At 51.7% G+C, this 23,289-nt stretch overlaps 1 protein-coding gene across 1 annotated transcript; it reads left to right on the forward strand.

The window, feature by feature from the left end:
- The first annotated feature begins 8,573 nt into the window (after window positions 1-8,573).
- LOC144106438 (uncharacterized) lies at window positions 8,574-22,604 on the forward strand. The gene has a single exon (XM_077639249.1). It carries the CDS (start codon window positions 8,753-8,755, stop codon window positions 22,199-22,201), a length of 13,449 nt encoding a protein of 4,482 aa, XP_077495375.1. The 5' UTR covers window positions 8,574-8,752; the 3' UTR covers window positions 22,202-22,604.
- Window positions 22,605-23,289: the final 685 nt, after the last annotated feature.

Below are 23,289 nucleotides of genomic sequence, written 5' to 3' on the forward strand. Positions count from 1 at the left end.
GCCTTGCACCATAGCGTTTACAGTGCGTGTCTCTAAAGGGTGTTGTACAGTATTTTGAACTGAATGCGAGCGCTCCGCTGTCTATTTGCTGTGATCAGAAAGAACAGCTGCATATGCAGTTTTCCTGATATCTTTTCGCATTATAATTATCTATTGAAAGTTTCTAGTGTAGAGTTAAATGATGTTTTAATCATTTTATTGCATTTCTGCACTGGATTTATTTGAGTACATTGCCACAGAATTGTAGTAAACAATTTTTGTTAAGCAAGCGGATAGCGAGTAATTGAAGCATTTTTAGACACAACACTTCAGAGAATTTTGCATGTAAAGTGCTCATAGATTTCTTTTTTTTTATGACTTGCACGGGCTAGTTTATTGCACTAGGATCTAAATAAAAAACACTGGGCTTATTGCTGAAACTGTATTACCTAGTGTGTGTTGACTCGCACGAAGTCTCGGCCTCACTGCTTCTCGAAATGCTCTTTTGTGACAAAAGTCGTGTCAGTCTTCAAAAGTCATTGTACGTTGTGAAATGAAGAGGAGGACTGAAGGAGAAAAGGAGAGGAGAGGTAGAAGTGATCTCCGTTACGTTCTGGCGAAGAGAAGAGTGCCCAGATGAGGAGTCAGCCGGAAAGGACGGAATAGAGCACACAAGGCCTTTTTTGTAGGAGCTACGGAGGACGGGTAGCTATCCAACTAGTCCTGAATTAAGACAGGCCATAAGAACACTGAAGTCCTATGAGGTGAATACACTGTGTATATATTCACGCAATCTAGACACTGATGTGGTCCCAATGGTCAAAGCATGGAGCGCAGGGTCAGATATCCCTTTTTGGTGAGTTCTGCAGAGTGGTCCTTGAAGGAGAATGCATCAAATATGAGCAGTAGCCCTGGAAGCGTTGGGGCTGTCCCCGCCAGCCTGGAATCTGACCGGACGGCCGGTTTTTCTTCGATGCAACACGGAACTACTCGCCGCGGTCACAGAAAGAGGCGTATGAGGGTGGAGCTGAGAGATGCCGCAACATGAAGCTCCAGATGGGCAACGCCCATACTCCGAGGTGGTGAGCGATGCGAAAAAGATGTTGTCGAGGACACATAACGACCGATGATGTTTAACGCGTGTACAATGGACGAAAGCACAGCGCTGTGTGAGGGACTGTATTGCGTTTGAAGACTAAGTAAGCTTGCCACTTTGGTGTAACTAATCATCCGAATAAAAGGGATGTCGCTCTCTGCGTCCCCAGGAAAGTCGATCAATTCATCGGGAGTAATTTCAATGCCAATAACCTCTGCCACACCGTGCCAGGAGTGGTGTATTGGAGGGTAAGCAACAGTGCTATTCACCGCCTGTTTACAGGAGGTGTTCCGAGGTCTGAATTGGGAACAGTTAGGGGTAAGAGTTAATGAAGAACGCCTAAGTAATTTGCGATTCGCTAATGACATTACTGTGCTAAGTCAGTCAGAAGATGAGCTGCAACGCATGATCTATGAGATAGACAGGCAGATCAGAAAGGTAGTTCTTAAAATTAACATGCAGAAAGCCGGAGTAATGTTCAACAGTCTAGCAAGAGAACAGCTGTTCACAATTGGCAGCGAGGTGCTGGAAGTGGTAAAGGAATACGTCTACGTAGGGCAGGTAACGGCCGCTGATCCGGATCATGAGAGGGAAATATGGCAAGTTCTCTCAGATCATGAATGGCAGTTTAGCAATATTGCTCAAGAGAAAAGTATACAGCAGCTCTTACCGGTACTCACCTATATGGGGCAATAATTTGGAAGCTAACGAAAGGGGTTCAGTCTAAGTTAAGGACAGCGCGGCGATCTATATGGAAAGAAAAATGATAGGTGCAACGGTAAGAGATCGGAAGAGGGCAGAGTGGGTGAGGGAACAAACTCCGGTTGATCGCATCCCAGTCGAAATCAAGAGTAAGAAATGGGCTTCGGAATAGCATGTAATGCGAAGGCAAGATAAGCGCTGGATTCCAAGAAAAGGAGTGGAGTGAAGAGAAGCGGAGAGAAGCAGAGTAGATTCCAATAGACGTCAAGCGTAGCAGGGGGCGGCAGAAAGGTGGGCGGATGAGATTAAGAAGTTTGCGGGTATAGTTTGATCGGAGCTGGCACAGAACAAGGTCAGTTGGAGAGACATGGCAAAAGTCTTGGTCCTGCAGTGGGTGTAGTCAGGCTGGTGATGATGATGATTGTGATGAAGCGGTAGTGGGACGTTTCATGTTGCCGATGTCGAGTCGGGCTACTGTTGACGGAACGGTGGTTACCAAAATGGCCACATTCCTTCCTGGCTGAATTTAGGCTTGAGTACTATCACGCTCAACGTTCGTGAAACCTTCATTATCACAAAACTCCTTCATTAGCTAAGCCGACGGGAAGACTGAGAGGACAAAACCGGCCTGCGGGCAAACGACACTCTCCAGGTCCCCGGAAGAAGGGGGCCGTATGGCTTGAATGGCGATGTGGAACAAAGCGACGAACGCGTGAACCGTTCGGTGAAGGAAGAAATAGACGAGGAGAAAAGGCGGTCGAGTAGTAAAGGGCTGCGGATTAATGTTGATAGACTCGAGCTTTGTCAATGCGCGCTGAAAGCAGCGACTTGGTCGGTTTCGAGCGGATGGCAGTGAGCTACTCTACCGCGTCCTGACCCTGCTTGGATCGCCTCCCTCATTACACTGAAAAAGCAGCTAGATAGCCGCATTCGGTTGTGCTGCGGCTCATTGTCTTAGAAGGAGCAGGAGCAAAACGAACACTGCTGCTGCACACGGTTCGGTCGGCGCTAGACTCGTCGCTACAAACAACCGACATGAATGTCGGCTGCCATGTATGTTTTTCAGAAATATTCACTACGATGGCAGGCGCAGTTTCCGTAAAATGCGACTCCGTCGTTGACTGGAATACAAAAAATTTGGTGAGGATTAACTCTTCTAAACCTAATTGAACAGAGCAAAAGCGCCGTACAGCTAGGACACTGGCTAGACGCTGTCCCGAATACCTGCCGTGCGACTGCAGCGCTATAATAATGGACAGCACAGCAACGGCCGAAGAGACCACCAATGCCATAGTGATCAGGTAAGCTGGAGCTAAGACCATCCTTAGTGACTCTAAAACGGTCCTACGCAACTACGCGGAAGGCCGTCTCTCCGCCGAGGCCTCCAAAATTCTAAGCAAACACCCAAAAAACCCTAAAGAAGTAAACTTGGTATGGCTCCCGGCGCACTCAGGTAACCCATGGAACGAAGCCGCTCATAAATGCGCCCGAGGATTTGTCAGCCGAGCAGCTGAGTCGACTTACGAACCGGTCACGCATAAAAGTGAGGCCCTAGACTCTTGCCAGGCGTTTACAGAATACTACAAAAGCATAAGAGCGTGCCTGACCCTTCCGCATAACTCGCTAAGTAGAGACCAAGCTATGACTAGAAGAAGAATAAAAACTAAGACCCAACCTAAATTATTGACATACGCGAATATCTTCCCAGAACTAATTAACCCGTACTCCTGTCACCTAAGCGGAAACCCGGCCCGGCACGTCATAGGTCACATAATTTGGGACAGGCCGAAGGAGCGATCCGCCTCCGCTAGAACTTGTGACGTCTCGTTCCCTGAAAGAATGGAAAGCTGTTCTCGCCAGCTCGGACCTCACCATCCAGATACGGGCGACAACGAGGGCGCAAGAGGTCGTCGCCAGAAGAAAACTGCCGACCAGCTGGAAAAGCTACAAGAATAACCCAATAACCACATCCCCAAAGCTGACAATAGAGTTTTCACACTCCTGGTAATGAAGAGTGAACCTTCGATGTGAGGAGCCCAAAACCGCGGCAGAAATCTTGAACATAGTAGAAGTGGTTGGACGACCATGGAAGACCAACACTCCCCTCTTCTGGGTTGCATGGCAGTTCCGGGGCGATCTGGTTGCACCTCACGTAGCAAACAAAGCGATAAGGCCGTGTTCCGGAGACAACAAAGAATATTCCCGGTGAGGCAAATGCACAGAAGCTATTCGAGACATCGCAACAGGATAAATCGCTTCGTCGCAACAGCATAGTCAACCTTCGTCGGTTTACTGAAGGGCTGGTTTGTGGTTTATTTAACGTCCCAAAGCGACTCATGCTATGAAGGACGCTGTAGTGAAGCGCTCCGGAGCTTTCGACTACCTGGAGTTCTTTAAACTGACATTGAACAGCATACGGACCTCTAGAATTTCTAGAATTTCGCCTCTATCGAAATTCTACTGCCGCGGCCGCGATCGAACCCGCGCCTTTTGGGTCAGCAGCCGAGCACCATAAGCACTGAGCACACCGCGGCGGCTTTGAAGGACTGGTTAAAAGGAATGACTTGGGAAAAATCTAGACGAGTTTTCGTCCCCTCCCTAGAAAATGTGCCAGGACTACAGAATTGTCACTTGTATTGGGCGCGACAAAAATTGAATGCGATCGAAAAGTGTGGGTATGGACTAAGTGCGAAAATTAGGGAAGGAAAAGGGTCTGGTGGTCCGAATTTTGACTATTCGCCCATCCTTTAGAGTATATCTGCAAACCCCAGGTTCATCGACACAGATTTGTGCCGATAACCCCCCCCCCCCAATCATTGTGCCCAAAAGCTTTTAGCAACGTTCCGGTGAGCAACAAGCTCATGAAAGATGAATGACAAGACCAGACGACAGCGATGGCAAAGCTTAAGAAGTTTTTGAAAGTTTCGTCATTTGTTTTCTGAATTCTGGCTCATTATGATTTCCAAGTTCTTTCAATGTTATTACAACCCGGCCCATAATCCTCAGCCATTCCTGCGACCGTTTCACTTTGCTGAGGGCGGGCATTTCGCCTCTTGTTTCAGACTGCACCGAACCCTGGCCAAACATCCCTCGTTGGTATGTTCCATTTTATGCAGATAACAACATTAACCACAAAACACCTGTGGCAGCGACGACAGACCAGGTGAATTCACTAGCTTCAAAATCAGCAAGAGCGTGAGAGCAATAGAGGCATGCATGTTCGCCCGGAGCACCCTCGATACCGGCAAGGATTGATGGATGGATGGATGAATGGGCGGAAGAAGGGTGGTAGCAGCTTCCACCAAGCTCGGCTGCACCGCCTATAACAGCGCCACCACTCGGCAGCGCTCCCGCTGCAGCCGCGGCCGTGAGGCTCTGTGCTAGCTGACAATGCAAACGGACATCCCCTGATGACAGAGCAAAATCCTTTAGTGTGTGGGTGTGCTACTTAGAGTGCATATTGACTTTCATTCGACAGTGGATAGTGACAATTTACTGTGCTGACACCCCAATTTACCTCCATTCATGCCAACCCAAAATTCTTGTGTGTGTGCGTGTTACCTCAAGTACATACTCATTTCCCCGCCAGCCTGTGCAAAGTGACTTGCCCTTACTCAAGTGCTTTACTTTTTTGTCTCTGTGTGTGTGTGTGCCAGCTTCAGTCCACATTGAGTTCCATTCCTGCTTGGAGTGACAATTTTATGTGCTGAGTGCAACTTTCCCTCCTATCATGCTAACGCATAATTTGTGCAAAACAAGTCTTTGGGCTAATCTGTAACTTTCTTGATTCATTGCAGCAGCGAGGCTGCACAAACACAAGAGAAGTTTTGCGTTCTCTTGTGTTTCTTCTCGTGTGTTTGCGCTCCTTCGTTGCCGTAATGAATCAACATAATCTGCGTGTGCATCTTACCTCCAGTGCATACCTATTCCCCATCCTTATAGTGCATGGTGCCTTACCCACATATAAATGCATTATTCTTCTCTCTGTGGGTGTGTGTGCCACCCTCAGTCCACATTGATTTCCGCTTCTGCCACAGCATAGTGACAATTTACTATACTAACTGTCAGTGCAATTTGACTTCTCGTCATGCATATATGTATCACCTTTTTTCGTGTGTGGGTGTACTACCTTGAATGCATACTGCCTTTCCCTCCTCCCTGTGCACAGTCACAACTTACTAATTTCATTCCCTTGGACACCGTTCACTGTGACCTACATGCTGCCAATCCTACATCAACCCCAAGAACAACTGAGTAGTGCACAAGTGTCTTTCTCTGCAGTGCAGTTTCCCTACCATCACTTACTACTACATGCTGTGTCGTTTCCCTAGGTGTAAACCTGCTCAGTGCTCCAATCGCTGTCAGTGGACCACACCTCAGCCATGACCGGCCAGTCCCTGAGTGGTCAACCCTACTTTCCTACTCCCTCCATCGCAATGCACTGTGTCTGCGGTGCAGTCCAAGAATGGAATTAGCCGGGCCAGTTGGTTCATGACACATAAATAACAGCGCGACAGACGGGGCCATAAGGAAGAGACACAAACACGAGCGCTGCTTCTTGTTTGTGTCTCTTCCTTATGGTCCCGTCTGTCGCGCTGTTATTTATGTGCGGTGCAGTGTCGTGTTCTGTCGTGGTGAACCATCTCCGGTCTGCAGTCCTCATCAATGAATTCCTTCCTGCCAAGCTCCCAAGTGGCCCGCCTGGTGTGAGCTGTGCTCCCGTTCTCGGGCCCCCTCCCCTTCCTCCACACTTACCCCTCTCCTGGCTCTGAGCAGTGATACCCGCAGAGGAAGCAGAAGATACAACCACACCCCATCATTACGAAGCGACTCTGGAGGGGCTTCAAACGTTTCGGCAAATACCTACAAAGGAATAAGCCGGGCTAGTTGGTACATTCTTTGCATGGAAACAGCGCAGCAGACGTGTGTCTTCCTTTCTTGGTTCCGTCTGCTGGGCTGTTTCCATGCGAATACCTACAGTCAGTCGTCCTGATCGTGGCCAGAGCACTTCTCACGAGATGGTACAATGCGGTGCGAGTATGAAATTATACATGCAGCGGCCAGTAAACAGGAACGGTTTCGCGCAGTGGGTATCACGGCGCATCAAAACGCTTTGAAGTACAAAACGCACTGCGCTCGGTGCCGGTGCGTTGTAGCTTAAATCCGAAACAAGTATACGGGGGGCGCGGAGGCTGTGTTGCTATAGCAGTAACAGCCGATGTTGAAGCATAAACAAGTATGGAGCTCCTTGCGTAGTTTACTCAGGCGAGCATGCAGATTTATTTTACAAAACCTGGGCTGCTAATATTCAATTGCGCCTCCTGGGTCGACTCCTTGCCCCTTGTGCTGCTTGGTCTAAGGGCCGTCATCCGAGAAGACTTACAGTGCTCAGCTGCAGAGCTCGTGTATGGAAGTGCTTTGCGTCTTCCAGGCGACTTCTTTACATCCCAGCAGCTTCCAGCCCAGCCCCAAGAATTCCTCCAACGCCTGCTGGACTGCGTTAAAGACATCCGGCCTACTCCCCCACGTTCGTCCCGCCACCATACCATTTTCGTACACCCCGACCTGGCCACTTCGACCCACGTTTTTGTGCGCCGCGACGCTGTCCGAGCAGCACTCACACCGGCTTACGACGGACCTTTCCGCGTTCTCCGCCGCACCCCGAAAACCGCCACCATTCTCCAAAACGGCCGCGAAGAGACCGTCAGTCTAGACCGCTTTAAACCGGCTTACATGGAGACCGCCCTGGAACGACTCCCAGCGCCGCCTGACCTAGTGCTCGAGTGCCATCGCCGGCCCTCCGTCCGTTCCGACTTCCAGTCTAGGCGGGGGGCCCTGTAGCACCCTCTTTTGGGCGGCGCCGACAACCCGGCTAGCGCGCGCCATCCTGCGAAGAGAATAAAGACGGCACCTGGTCGTGGCTCGTGCAGCCACGGCTGGCAGTGCTGTTCTGGTGTCGGTTCGTAGCAGTGGCCTCGTTTCCTTCGCTCCTGAGGCTTTAAGCCTACAATATCAAGAAGTATCAAGAAGGGTGTTGGGTACAACTGAAGCATGCATTTCACTTGCGCACTTGACAGATTTCCACCGAGAAATCTGAGCGATCATTCAATAAATACCAGTTGTTCCTTCCTACGACCAGTGCGGCTCCTTGAAATGCTTCGATGGATTTAACAGAGTTGTCTCCTCCTTAAGTGAACACTGGATTGTGTGATGAATTTAAAGCACAGCTCCTCCCAGAGTCACACAAGGATAATGACCACATCACTGCGCACAAGCAAGAAGCATGGACAAAGCAGTGGAATTTCCTGCGCTTCCAGCACCTGCTCGTCAGTTCCCAAGTAAACAACATATCACGCATACGTGGTATGACATTGTGCACTGCTAAAAGGCCGTGAGGCACTCTATGGCTGTTGATGGAGGCTGGGTATGATCTCAAGGGGCGTCCAGGTAAACCCACCACTTGCCAAATTGGCCTTATGTGAAAAGTTATGGAGGCAGCTAGTGCCACACGTTTAAACTGGAACCCTGCGCAATGAGTAGAGCACGGCCAATCAGTTTACCGCCAAAAATATGGCGCGCATGTTCGCTCCTAAACGGTCATCGTCGTCTTCTTATCAATTGCTGGCAACAAAGATGAGCAGAAGAACATATATTTCTGCCACAACTGGATCGTCTCCAATATTAAACACGCTGCCCCGTTTGTATACGTTCACGTGCAAAGGATGCTTCGTTCGAACAAAACAAAGCGTGCAAAAAAAATGGCAGACACTCCACGAAGAAGAAAAGGCCGAGAAAACAAGCGCAGCTCGTCCCAAACACTGGGCCCGCGCCGTTAAAATTTTCCCCATGCTGGGGTCGGCCCACGACCCCAGCTCAAAATTTCGGGCCTTAGGCCACCTGTGATCACCATGCTTCTGCCGCCAGCCGGGTGACCGAGCTGTCTCATCTGAGCCCAACTGTACAGCGGCGACGACTATGGCTGACAACGAAGAGCACAAATCAGAGGGTATGGAGCAAAATGAAGGCGACGGCGTAGGCAGCGGCAAAGAAGCGTCCACAGACGACGGCGCGTCAAAGAGCGCCAGGGAGGCACTCGGCAAGTCCAAATCCATGCCCGAGCTGGAACACTCGAGCGGTCGCAACAATACCAGGATCAGTCAGTCCGAGTCCAGCTTCGTCGCGTCTCTCAAGCAGCGCAGCATCGAGCCCGAGGAACATGAGGTGAGGCGGTTCGGTGAAGTGAAGCTGGTGCGGACACTGTCGCAGCTCGTCGGCTCCGAGCACAGCTTCGTCGAGGACGACGGCGCAGAAGATGCCGGCGAACAGCAAGAGGAGACGCCTGTGGGTGACACCATGTCTTACATGGACTTTCCTAGCACAATTGGCACAGACACCAAGCTCGACGCCGAGCTGAGGCATCCCGTCCGCAGTGCTGAGACTGTTGGTGAAGGCAAGACGGATGAGAGGCTGCTCGTCACGCGACTGCAGGGTGAAGCAACGGTTGCTCCTACGACCTTGGAGTCGAGTGTCGGCGAGCCTCAGATCGCAAAGGTGCCATCCGATCTCCAAACCGATAAGAAACCCATTTCCGCCGGCACCGAGGAAGTCACGGCGTACACGTCTTTCTCTGATTCGTTAATAGCCAGACCGGTCTTCGAGAGCACTACGGCACCTATCCAGGGTGAAGGTGCCGAAGAGGAGACCTCTAAGCCTGTTCCTGGCACATCCCGGCCGGAAGTAGCACAGTTAGCTGAGGAAGAAATGCAAAAACCGGTGCCCTTCAAGACACCGGAGGAAACGACAGCAGGATCCGAAGTCGAAGACACACTCGTCGAAAGAGCAGGACTTGGCAAGCATATCGAGGAGCCGGCGTCGAAGACCATGACTCGAGTAGACACCATAAAACCTCGAGGTGACTGGGAAGGCCCAGCAGGAGAAAAGCCAGCAGAAGAAACGACACTGGCGAAGCAGCCTCCCAAGCGGCGCGTCAGCACCCAGGTGTCCGAGAGCCAGGCCTCCGAATGGCGCATTATCGAGCGTCTCCCACCATACGATGCAACAAAAGAGGCCGAAGGATATGAGAGAAAACCGGAAGAACTGGGAGGAAAACAATTAGCCCACGGAGAGCAGCCAACAGGTACCATAGTGGAAAGGGAGGATCATGATTTGATACCAACCGACACGGCTGAAGTCACCGGCACTGTGCTTCAACTAGCCATGGAAGTAGACATTGAGCTAACTGCAACAGAAACTACTGAGAAGACGGAAAAGACAGCAGTCGACACCACACTTCGAGAACAACAAGCGAAGGAAGAACGCGCCGCCGAAGAATACCCAGGTATAACAGTTGCAATCGAATTTTCAACAGCAGGGAAACAGACATACGTCGAGACAACCCCTGTTATTGAGTATTATCCTCAAGAAACGCCACCAGTGCCCTTATACGTTGAAACTACGCCTTACACTGAAGCGTACACACCGGAATCTGGGGTAAAAGCAGCCCGGTCACTCACTATGGTGATACTTCCTGAAAAGGAGAAAGAGCTTGAAGAGTTACCGAAAGCCGAGACGGCGGCTCCTTCGCTAGATGCCTTGAAGAAGAGACGGCGGTCTTCCATAATGCCGCCCACTTCTGCCCTTGTGCCGGGATACCGAGGCAAGACAGAAGAAGCTCTTGCTGCAGTGGAGGCTGCGGAAGCAGCAGCTGTTCAAGAGCCGTCCTACTTAGAAACGACGCCTGCATTGGAGTCATACCCGCAGGAAGCACCACCCGTGCCTTCGTACGTTGAAACCGCTCCTTACATTGAATCGTGTACACCGGAATCTGGGGTAAAAAAAGCCCGCTCCCTCACTATGATGGTACTACCTGAGAAGGAGAAGGAACTTGAAGAGTTACCGAAAGCCGAGCCGGCGGCTCCATCGCTCGATGCCTTGAAGAAGAGACGGCGGTCTTCCATAATGCCACCCACGTCTGCCCTTGTGCCGTGGTACCGAGGAGAGCCGGAAAAAGCTCCTGCTGCAGTGGAGGCTGCGGAAGAAGCAGCTGTCAAAGAGCCGTCCTACATAGAAACGACGCCTGCAATGGAGTCATACCCGCAGGAAGCACCACCCGTGCCTTCGTACGTTGAAACCACTCCTTACATTGAATCATGTACACCGGAATCTGGGGTAAAAGCAGCCCGCTCCCTCACTATGATGGTACTACCTGAGAAGGAGAAGGAGCTTGAAGAGTTACCGAAAGCCGAGCCAGCGGCTTCATCGCTCGATGCCTTGAAGAAGAGACGGCGGTCTTCCATAATGCCGCCCACGTCTGCCCTTGTGCCAGGATACCGAGGAAAGACAGAAGAAGCTCCTGCTGCAGTGGAGGCTGCAGAAGCAGCAGCTGTTCAAGAGCCGTCCTACATAGAAACGACGCCTGCAATGGAGTCATACCCGCAGGAAGCACCACCCGTGCCTTCATATGTTGAAACCACTCCTTTCATTGAATCGTGTACACCGGAATCTGGGGTAAAAGCAGCCCGCTCTCTCACTATGATGGTACAACCTGAGAAGGAGCTTGAAGAGTTACCGAAAGCCGAGCCGGCGGCTCCATCGCTCGATGCCTTGAAGAAGAGACGGCGGTCTTCCATAATGCCGCCCACGTCTGCCCTTGTGCCAGGATACCGAGGAAAGACAGAAGAAGCTCCTGCTGCAGTGGAGGCTGCAGAAGCAGCAGCTGTTCAAGAGCCGTCCTACATAGAAACGACGCCTGCAATGGAGTCATACCCGCAGGAAGCACCACCCGTGCCTTCATATGTTGAAAGCACTCCTTTCATTGAATCGTGTACACCGGAATCTGGGGTAAAAGCAGCCCGCTCCCTCACTATGATGGTACTACCTGAGAAGGAGAAGGAGCTTGAAGAGTTACCGAAAGCCGAGCCGGCGGCTCCATCGCTCGATGCCTTGAAGAAGAGACGGCGGTCTTCCATAATGCCGCCCACGTCTGCCCTTGTGCCAGGATACCGAGGAAAGACAGAAGAAGCTCCTGCTGCAGTGGAGGCTGCAGAAGCAGCAGCTGTTCAAGAGCCGTCCTACATAGAAACGACGCCTGCAATGGAGTCATACCCGCAGGAAGCACCACCCGTGCCTTCATATGTTGAAACCACTCCTTTCATTGAATCGTGTACACCGGAATCTGGGGTAAAAGCAGCCCGCTCCCTCACTAAGATGGTACTACCTGAGAAGGAGAAGGAGCTTGAAGAGTTACCGAAAGCCGAGCCGGCGGCTCCTTCACTCGATGCCTTGAAGAAGAGACGGCGGTCTTCCATAATGCCGCCCACGTCTGCCCTTGTGCCGTGGTACCGAGGAGAGCCGGAAAAAGCTCCTGCTGCAGTAGAGGCTGCGGAAGAAGCAGCTGTCAAAGAGCCGTCCTACATAGAAACGACGCCTGCAATGGAGTCATACCCGCAGGAAGCACGACCCGTTCCCTCGTACATAGAGACAACCCCTTACTTGGAGACTTATACACCTGAAATCCCAGTGGGGATCCGAGATATACGACGAGAAATACAAGCTAGAACTGTAGTTCTTGAAGACATTACGAAAGAGGGCCTTCCAAGTGCCTCTACCGCTCCTGAAGCTGTATCCTCAAAGATGAGACGTCGCTCCTCCGTTGTTCCACCAACATCCGCACTTGTACCGTGGTACTCTGGTAAAGAACAGATGGTAGAGCGGCTGGAACATCCGCCTGCAGATTACAAGGCTAAAGAAGCACCGGCAGATGCAGAAGTCGCAGCTGTCCAAGAGCCCTCCTACACAGAAACGACGCCTGCAATGGAGTCGTACCCGCAGGAAACACCGCTCGTGCCCTCGTATGTGGAAACTACTCCTTATATCGAATCGTGTACACCGGAGTCAGGGCTAAAAGCAGCCCGCTCACTGACCATGATGGTACTCCCTGAGAAAGAGAAGGAGCTTGAAGAGTTACCGAAAGCCGAGCTGGCAGCTCCTTCTCCTGATGCACTAAAGAAAAGACGGCGGTCTTCTATAATGCCCCCCACTTCAGCCCTTGTTCCGGGATACCGTGGAAAATCTGAAGAAGCTCCTGTTGCAGTAGAGGCCGCGGAGGCCCCAGCTATCCAAGAGCCATCCTACATAGAAACGACGCCTGCAATGGAGATCTACCAGCAGGAAGCACCGCCCGTGCCCTCGTATATCGAAACTACTCCTTATATCGAAGTGTGTACACCGGAATCGGGTATAAAACCAGCCCGCTCACTCACCATGGTGGTACTTCCTGAGAAAGAGAAGGAGCTTGAAGAGTTACCGAAAGCCGAGCTGGCGGCTCCTTCTCCTGATGCACTGATGAAAAGACGGCGGTCTTCTATAATGCCGCCCACTTCAGCCCTTGTTCCGGGATACCGCGGAAAATCTGAAGAAGCTCCAGTTGCAGTGAAGGCCGCAGAAGCACCAGCTGTCCAAGAGGAATCCTACATAGAAACGACACCTGTCTTGGAGATCTTCCCGCAGGAAGCACCACCCGTTCCGTCGTATTCGGAAACAACGCCTTTCGTGGAATCTTTTCTCCCTGATGTTTCAGCGAGCGAGGCGGTTGATTCCGAAAAAAGTACCCCAGGAGCTAGAACTGTCATTCTTCGTGCAGATGCTACGGAAGAGAAAGCTGTTGCTGTGTCTGAGCCTTCTAAATCTGCTGCTATAAAAATGAGACGGCGGTCTTCGGTTGTCCCTCCAACGTCAGCCCTTGTTCCATGGTACTTCGGCAAAGTGGAAACTGTAGAGCGCCTGGAACATCCCCCGGCGCAATACAAGCCGGAGGAATTAGCAGGTGCAGATATGGCAACTGCCAAAGAGCCATCTTATGAGGAAACAACACCTGCACTCTATTCGTATCCACAGGAGGCGCCACAGTTGCCTTCGTACGCAGAAAGAGTGGCTTATACTGAAGCCCGTTTTTCAGAGTCATCACTGGCAGGACCTCCAGACCTTGAACAAGCTACTCAAGGCACGGAGTTGCCTATAGCTGATGCAAGGATGGAACGAGCTGTAGTAGAGGTCATGTCCTTTTCCATTGAAGAGTTGTCTCCAGGCGAGATAAAGCCTGCGGCAGGTGTTGACCACGAGGAAAGGGAAGGTCGCGTGGTGCCGGCCTTTACATCGGACGAGTCCCGCGAGATTGCAGTGCACGGAGGATCTGTGATTGCGGATGTTGCTGCCAAGAATAAACTAGACGATGGCGGCATCTTCGCCCACACCTCATATCAGGGTACACCGAAGCGTTCACGTCAGTATAGCGACTTGACAGGCGTGCGTATGCCGCAAGTGCCACCGCCGCAAGAAGGGCAGACGGTTACTGTAACAGTGCCTGATTTCGATGCAGAGGCCGCCAACGAAGAGCAAGGCTCCAGCCTCGGGTCACACTCTTCACAAGAAGACGAAGCGGTTTCGAAAATGGCTAAAAAGGAGAAGGTTGCTCTGACGCTCTACGATGACACGGCAGCCACAGCTGCTCTGGAAGCAAAGCAGCGCGAAGAGGAACGCCGGGCCAAAGAACAGGCGTTTATCACCTCAGCGACGATAACCCCTGAAGTGAAGGAGTCACAGCCGTTTGTGCCCACAACCGTACAGTCCGCATCCTTGATCGAAGCGGCGCAAACAGTTTCCCACGTACCGGAAATAGCAGTTCCAGAAGCAGTGCCCAAGGTGGAAGTGCTTCCAGGCGCAGAGCTGCAGCCACCCGTAGAAGTAGCTGTTTCTGGTGAGACAGCAGTGCAAGAGTGGAAACCGGCGCCCGTTGATATCGTCAAAGATATTCAGCGGCCACTTGAAGAAGAAAAGCCGTGTGCTCCTGGAGGACCCATTCAAGCGGAAAAGCTAGATGAAGGAAGAGTGAAGCCAGAGGGTGTCCCAGGACCTTCAGGGCTAGGTGTTCCCGTGACCGTACTTAGGCCCACTCACGACATACCACTACGAGTGTTTGCTGGCAAGCCAATATTCACCCAACCGTTAACATCCATTCCCCCGGGTGCCACTGAACGAGTGATTCGCGTCTCAGCGCCATGGGCTACAGGCCTCAGCCCCATGAAAGCTGCAGAGGCCGCAAGAGGCCGCTTTGAATGGGAAAAAGAACTGGGGAGGGCAACTGGAACGGATCGAAGGATCGAACGCCTCCACGAAAAGAAAACGGCGAAATACTCTGTCGTTCTCAAGGATGGCCAGCCGGTGGCAAGCTTCTCGAGCTCTTCAGAAGTTACCGAACCGGTGAAAGATGAAGGTCTTGAAGGTCTTGCCTACCAGTACGTAGCCAGCGAGGAACAGGTGCTCGAAAGAATTGTCACACTGGACGGCCCGTCAACTACAGCACCGGGCCCGCAACTAGACGACACAGACGGACGGCCCCCTGGAGCAGACAGTTCTGGTCTTGCTTCTGATGACCATTCTACGACGCCTGATACTGACAGAACTAGCCCCAAGCATGCGGAGGAACCATACTCCGAAACAACTGCGACGGAATCACAAACCTCACCAAAAGAAGCAACGCTGTTTGTACAACATCCAACAGAACACGCTGCGCCACCAAGTCAACCAGCGGCTCCCAAAATAAAGCAGGGATCCTCCTTTGATATTGGAACTCCAATCGACGAGCAGACCGAATCGTTTGCCATGAAAGATGACTCCACGAAGGAAGAGCAACCGACAGAAGAAGTGGGGACTGACGCTGGTTTCGAGGAATTCACTGCTGGTCGCGAGCAAAAACTCCCCGATTTAGCGACCAGTGGTGCGGAACCTCCAGCAATCTTGCACAGCGGCAAACAGGTGGAATCTAGTGAAAAGGTTTCTTCCACGAGCAAAGTCCCTGTTTACTTGACTGAAGTGGTTTCAGTGGCCCCCACAAAGTTTTCCCGGGTCAAAGGCGACACGTCGCAACACGCACCTGAAAATAAACCTTTCGAATCGAAGGAATCGACTGAAACCTTGGAGGAAAAAGCCGACATCCTGGCCACGGAACGAATTGGCCAAGAGTCTTCTGATTATATAGAACCCTCTAAAGTTATAGTCGAGGAAATAAGAGAGAAACTGGACTCTGGCGCAGAGCCACATCAGATGGAGCATTCCGTTTCAGAAACCAACAATGGGCAATTGCCTTTTGCAAGTGCGCCCGCAGGAGCTTCCCCTATCGCCGAGACCAAGACAGAGGCACTTGAAGACAAAGAAGAGAGACTGCAGATTGAATATCATCCTCCGCTTCTGGCCCCCGAAGGTACACGTGAATGTTCGACAGGGGTTGCCTCGGAAATCGGGTCACAACCGGTACAAGTCTCCACAGCGGCAGTTATGGGCTCGAAAACTATGGAAACAGCGTCTGGTAAAAAGGGAGAGCAAGCTGAGAAGTATACGCTATTAGCCGAGCCAAAGGTGTCGGAGTCGGAGACTAAAGAAGCGCCAGCGGTACGTTCTTTAGAATCGGTCACGGAACCAGCACTACACATGTCTCCTGTGCCTCGGCCAGAGACGCTGCCCGAAACAGCAGTTGGACAACAAGTAAGCGCTGATGTATCAGCAAAGCCCACCGATGAGCCCTTGCCCATGGTCGAACAAGATATCCTCCAAGTCTTATCGACGCATGCGATTTCCGAACCGCCGCATTCTGCAGACACAAAAGAGATAAGTGCTCTTTCTGAGACCGTCGCTGTCCCACCTGTGACGCCGACACTGACGTCACCCAAACCTGTGTCTGTTCTGGAGATCCCTACACAGAGGACGCCGGAAGTTGAGCAGCGATCACTCGTGGAGTTTCAGGGGCCGGGCAGAGTAGCCATTCTAACTCAAGTCATGCCACAAACCACCGTCCCCTGTGCTCAGGAGCTTGCAACCGATGTGCTTGAAGTAAAGCCTGAGCCTGTAGCAATGGAAGCTAAAATTGACCAAAATATGATTCCAGGATCAAAGTTCGAGGGCCTCGAACAGCCTGGGACCAAGAAGATGGCCACACAAGAGGCTTCGTTGGTGGCTACCACAACAACCGAACAGGAGGACATAGAACAGCTCCAGGTGGCCAAACCGAGCGAAATGGTGGCGCCCGCAGAATCAGAAGCAATGCTACCCGCCGACAGAGCCGCCGCACAAGCTTGGCAAGTTATAGAGACGCCCACTACAGAGGTGAGGTCGGCGGGAGACTTCAGCTCGGATGGTGCTGCTGTCCTTGTTGAGGTTGAGGACGTGGACGAGGCGCACGAGTACAACGAAGAGGTGAGAGAAAAACGGTCCGCATCGGTCGCCTCCTTGTTGAAGGAGTCGCCCGCTGAAATAGTGGCCCAGTTAAACGTTGCTTCCACGAAGCCAGCGTCGCCTGCCGAAAGAGTGGTTGAATCGGCACTGGAACCCAGGTTCCGAACTCCCCCGTCGGAACAAGAGCTTGACAGAAATATTCTCGCAGGGGCAATCAGTGACCTCTCCACGCTTCCCGAAGAAGCGACAAGGTCTCTGACAGATGCAACGGAAGCCGCCACAGCAGTTCTGCCAGCAGTCGAGCCTTTGGGCGCTTCCGATCTCGGACTCACTCTCCTCGAAGCACACCCTTTTTTGGAGGCCTATCCTGTCGAACGTGCTGCATACGAAGTCGCTGCCGAACCGGCAGCCTCAGTGGAAGCAGCATTGGAAACAGTCACCGAAGTTGCCGTGTCCGAAACTAAGCCAGCCGATGCGCCCATTGAAATATTACAGGGAAAACTGAAAGTGGCAGATATAGCTGAACCACCAGCTGTTGACGAAAAGGCACCTGTGCAGCCCCCTGCGCTTGAAATGGCATCCGATGCGCAGCCAGTTATAGAACGTGCGCCTCAACCAGTAGTGCACGCCGCGGAGTCGGCTCTCTCCGCTGCTGTAACGGAAGCACCGATGGTATCAGCACACCAAGTCCAAATTCCAGAGGGTTTTAAGGCTGAGGTATCCACGGCCGTGGTACCAACACATCCAAGTCTTGAAAAACCGGGAACAATGGTAGTGGCAGTGAGAGAAGGACCCGCCGAAAAACTCACTGCTGCCCAAATTGTTCCAGAAGCATTAGCTCTCACTCAGCACGTCGTAGAGCAGCCTCTGCCAAGAACACCAACTACGCCGTACTTAGTGTCTGGTGAACCAAGTACAACAGTCAGGGCTACAGCAGAAATTCTAGGAACGAAAATTGCTACGGAAGGTTCCGAACAGGCACTTTCACCTATTGAGCAAGCCGTGGAAGGGGCTTCAGGAGTAGCCTGTGTGGACAGCACGCCCCTTGCCCTTGAAGATTATAAAGACCTCGTGAAAAAAGCCCCGTTGCAAGCAGAGGTTCTGCCTGAAAAGGCATTTGAAATTGTAGACAGAGAGGTGTTAGTCCTGTCAGAGACGCTGCCATCTACAGTTACAGATGTAGTGCCTAAAACCACAGTTAATTTGCTAGAAGTGACAAATCAGGAAAATTCACAGGTTGTTCAGCCCTCTGTGCCTCATGAAGCCCCTGAAGAGTTTCAGCCTGCATACATTTCCAGACAAATTACTCGTGAAGTGGCGCAGCCAGAAGCCGTAGAACTACCGGAGGTACTACCAGAGACAACTGAACAACTACTACCAGTGCCTGAAGCAACAGCTGATATGCCTGTGGCTGCTAAACATGAAGAGCCTCAAGTTGTTCAGCCTTCTATGCCTCATGAACCGCCAGGTGAAGCCCCTAAGGAGCTTCAACCTGCACACATTGCCAAAGAAATTACTCGTGAAGAGGCGCAGCCAGGAGCCGTACAACTACCGGAGGCACTACCAGAGACAACTGCAGAAGTACTACCAGTGCCCCAAGCAACAGCTGATATGGCTACTAAACATGAAGAGCCTCAAGTTGTTCAGCCTTATATGCCTCATGAACCGCCAGGTGAAACCCCTAAGGAGCTTCAACCTGCACACATTGCCAAACAAATTACTCGTGAAGTGGCGCAGCCAGGAGCCGCAGAATTACCGGAGGCACTACCAGAGACAACTGCACAAGTACTACCAGTGCCCGAAGCAACAGCTGATATGCCTGTGGCCACTGAACATGAAGAGCCTCAAGTTGTTCAGCCTTCTATGCCTCATGAACCGCCAGGTGAAGCCCCTAAGGAGCTTCAACCTGCACACATTGCAGAACAAATTACTCGTGAAGTGGCGCAGCCAGGAGCCGTAGAACTACCGGAGGCCCTACCAGAGACAACTGCAGAAGTACTACCGATGCCCGAAGCAACAGCTGATATGCCTGTGGCTGCTAAACATGAAGAGCCTCAAGTTGTTCAGCCTGCTATGCCTCATGAACCGCCAGGTGGAGCCCCTAAGGAGCTTCAACCTGCACACATTGCCAAAGAAATTACTCGTGAAGAGGCGCAGCCAGGAGCCGTACAACTACCGGAGGCACTACCAGAGACAACTGCAGAAGTACTTCAAGTGCCCCAAGCAACAGCTGATATGGCTACTAAACATGAAGAGCCTCAAGTTGTTCAGCCTTCTATGCCTCATGAACCAACTGGTGAAGCCCCTAAGGAGCTTGAACCTGCACACATTGCCAAACAAATTACTCGTGAAGTGGCACAACCAGGAGCCGCACTACTGGAGGCACTACCAGAGACAACTGAACAAGTACTACCAGTGCCCGAAGCAACAGCTGATATGCCTGTGGCTGCTAAACATGAAGAGCCTCAAGTTGTTCAGCCTTCTATGCCTCATGAACCGCCAGGTGAAGCCCCTAAGGAGCTTCAACTTGCACACATTGCCAAACAAATTACTCGTGAAGTGGCACAGCCAGGAGCCGTACGACTACCGGAGGCACTACCAGAGACAACTGCAGAAGTACTACCGATGCCCGAAGCAACAGCTGATGTGCCTGTGGCTGCTAAACATGAAGAGCCTCAAGTTGTTCAGCCTCCTATGCCTCATGCACCGCCAGGTGAAGCCCCTAAGGAGCTTCAACCTGCACACATTGCCAAACAAATTACTTGTGAAGTGGCACAGCCAGGAGCCGTAGAACTACCGGAGGCACTACCAGAGACAACTGCAGAAGTACTACCAGTACCCCAAGCAACAGCTGATATGCCTGTGGCTGCTAAACATGAAGAGCTTCAAGTTGTTCAGCCTTCTATGCCTCATGAACCGCCTGGTGAAGCCCCTAAGGAGCTACAACCTGCACACATTGCCAAACAAATTACTCGTGAAGTGGCGCAGCCAGGAGCCGTAGAACTACCGGAGGCACTACCAGAGACAACTGCAGAAGTGCTACCAGTGCCCCAAGCAACTGCTGATATGCCTGTGGCTACTAAACATGAAGAGCCTCAAGTTGTTCAGCCTCCTATGCCTCATGAACCGCCAGGTGAAGCCCCTAAGGAGCTTCAACCTGCACACATTGCCAAACAAATTACTCGTCAAGTGGCGCAGCCAGGAGCCGTAGAACTACCGGAGGTACTACCAGAGACAACTGCAGAAGTGCTACCGGTGCCCAAAGCAGCAGCTGATCTCCCTGCTCCACTCACCACTCCACTCACGGATGCCCCTGAAAAGCTTCTCCATGCAACTCTTACTCAAGTAGCTCGTGAACTGGAACCGCCAGCAGCCGTAGAACTAACAAAAGTGCAACCAGAGACAACTACCGAAGCACTAGCAGTGCCCCAAGCAACAGCTGATCGCCCTGTAGCTTCAAAACAGGGAGAAGAGCCAGTTGCGCAGCCCTGTGTTCCTTGTAAAGCTCCTGAAGTTATTTTACTTGCTAGTATTATTGATGAAATGGCTCCTGCAGTGAAACAGACAGCAACATCTCCACAGCTACATTCACATTCTGAGGTCACGTCACTTATACCAGCGTACCCTGCAGAAAGCAACTTCAAGGTAGTAAAGGAAGAAGCAGGAGCCCCCGTAACGCAGGAAGCAATTGCGAATCAACCTGAAGTCTTCCAAGAGGTCGTCGCAAGCTCCGAGAAAGGGGTCGCCAAACCGAACGGACTTCTAATACCGCTAGTTACTAGCGAAACAGGTATGGGAATAGCTGCCGAGGCACCCGGAGTCACCCAGTCTGAACTCGCCATCGCCGAGGCATTGAGGGAATCGAGAGAGGAAGCTCTAAAGAGGGAAGGTCAGGAGGCACTCCTTCTGGAAGGAATAGTAGCTGAAGTTCTTCTGCCAGAACTTGAGGAACACGAAGCGGAAGCGGCCTCCCTCGAAACCTTGGCTCGGCCCCTGATTTCAGAGAGGGACCTCGACCAGGCTCAAATCTCCGGTACCTCCCTTCCGCCTATTGAACCTGTGACGTACGCCGATTTCCAGCAGTCTCTCAAAGCACCCGCTGGTTCTTTACAGTCAAAAACAACCGACCTGGTGTTGGTGCGCCTGACACCTGATTATACCGCTTCGCTGCCAGGTGCGGATGCAAAGCAACTGTATTTGGAGGGCGGCGAAAAAATTGATACCCCCATAGCCACAGCATCACACCGTGGAGCGGTAGAGAAAGAAGAAGAAATCAGCCAGCTGGCAGCGGCCGCCATCGCTGTGGCAGAAGCAGCCGTCATCATGGAGGCACAGGAGAGCCAAAGATGTATGCCAGCTGAGCCTTCGATGACGGGCTCCATCGTCACTGCTGTGTCCGAGTTTCCAGTTGTATTGGCGGTCGCCGACGCCAACATCTCGCAAGAGATCCGGGAGAAGATAGCCGATGACATCGAAATGCGGCCAAGTGTGTCGCGCACCGCTCTAGTTGCCGTGATCGCTGACGAAAGGCATGAACAACCCGATGCGCCATGTGCCGCTTTGGGCGCACCCAGCGTTACGACAACCAGCAGCAGTGCCGAGGACCGCAGCCGACCTCAGCAGGACCAGGCGGAACCATCGGATGGGTTGCAAGTACCCGAACCTCTCGTCCCAGCGCTAGACGACGAAATCCATGCGCCGATGCCCACTTCCTTTAATGTGCCCGTCATAAACATACAGTACAACTTCCATTTTCCAGCTCCCGGAGCTCCGGGCCCATCTGGACAACAGCCCCCGCCAAGCCCAGAGCAAGCCATGGCCGCCCAAGTACTTCAAGGAGCACTGGCCCAACAAGGCATAGCAGGACACATCCCGGGCCACCATGTGTTGACGCCGGAGCAGCAGGCCGTGAGGCACATGACAGAACGGCTTAACGACATCGCTTCTCGGGGAACCGAGCCGTACACTGGACGCCAGAGTCCCGCGAGGGGAACGTTCTTCCGACAGCTTCCGAGAAAGCCTGTAACTCCTGTTCCACCACTTCAGCCTCCGCCCAGAGCCTCCGCGTCGCAAGAAAGCAGGAGACGATGTGGGGTGCGTGCCGTCGTTTTCCTACTTGCCTTCCTCATGCTCATCTTCATTATGCTGTACGCGCTCGGTCTGTTCGGGAAAAAACGGTACTTCATGTATTACGGCTGAACTGCGGTGCCGTGAGATTCTCGGCAAGGAACGAATTCTTCCAAACGGCGGCGATGCACCATGAGATGGAGCATCTCGCATGAACAAGAGGCCACTGGTGAAGATGTGGCACATATCACTGACTACCATCGCCAAGCCACCAAAGAGCCAAGCCACTCAAACGCTGCGCGGGAGACATCTACCAATGAAGAACAACTCGCCTCAGTAAGAAATTTGACAGGAGCGGAGCCCTCGTCGGCAATGAGCCACGTGAAATCCCAGGTCTGCAAGGTTCAAACCGCGGTTGCAGTAACATCCAAGTAACAAAAGACGCTGCCCGATATGGCCGCCATAAGCATCAGGGTCTACGGTCACAGGCCAACGCCAATAACGCAATAAAAATGCACTGACTGTGCAGTTTAAACCCAGAAATTCGAGTTGTACTTTTTCTCAATGCAGGTGTTTCATTCATGCACATTTTTCGACAAGAAGCTACACTTGAGCATCCCCAGCACTAAAAAATATGCTAGTACTTAATGTACTGTGGTTTCTGAAATCATAAGCGCTTTCCATAAAATGATTCGCCTCTTTTTCCTTACGCGCGGTTAATAGTGCTTGTGCTCGTAGGTGAAGCCATAACATTCAGAAGCCATTCTCATACTTCCTGCGTGTAAATTGATCGAAAAATCAGTCACAGCAACCACATTTAAGGATATCAACCTTCTTCAGCCGAGGATTTCAATCAAGGAAGGGGCGCTCAGCAGCCGGTTGTGTATAAAGCTGTAGAGAAAATGAATATAACATTGAACAATATCAGGCCTTGTAAGATTCCAAATACACGTTAAATTCGATGGTAACGTATATTGATGTAGGCACTGCGTATCGAAGGCCTTGAGGGAGCATAACTATGCTAGAAAATACTTTCCCGGGCTCCTGAGCAGCCGAGTTTTTTACCCAAAGTCAAAAAGGGTGTCACGAAGGGAGAAAAACTCTGACTTTCTAAATAGTTTTCTAGCAAAATTCAGAGTGTGAGTGCAGAAACATAAAGGCCTATGAGGTTTCACATATAATGCCTCAGTAATTTAAAACTTGTTAATGGTATCGCCCTA

Source organism: Amblyomma americanum, chromosome 10, assembly GCF_052857255.1.
Source record: "Amblyomma americanum isolate KBUSLIRL-KWMA chromosome 10, ASM5285725v1, whole genome shotgun sequence".
Lineage (NCBI taxonomy): Eukaryota > Metazoa > Arthropoda > Arachnida > Ixodida > Ixodidae > Amblyomma > Amblyomma americanum.

Bases quoted from the DNA above. Each gene is read 5' to 3' on its own strand.
- LOC144106438 (XM_077639249.1), top strand. From the start codon at position 8,753: ATGGCTGACAACGAAGAGCACAAATCAGAGGGTATGGAGCAAAATGAA.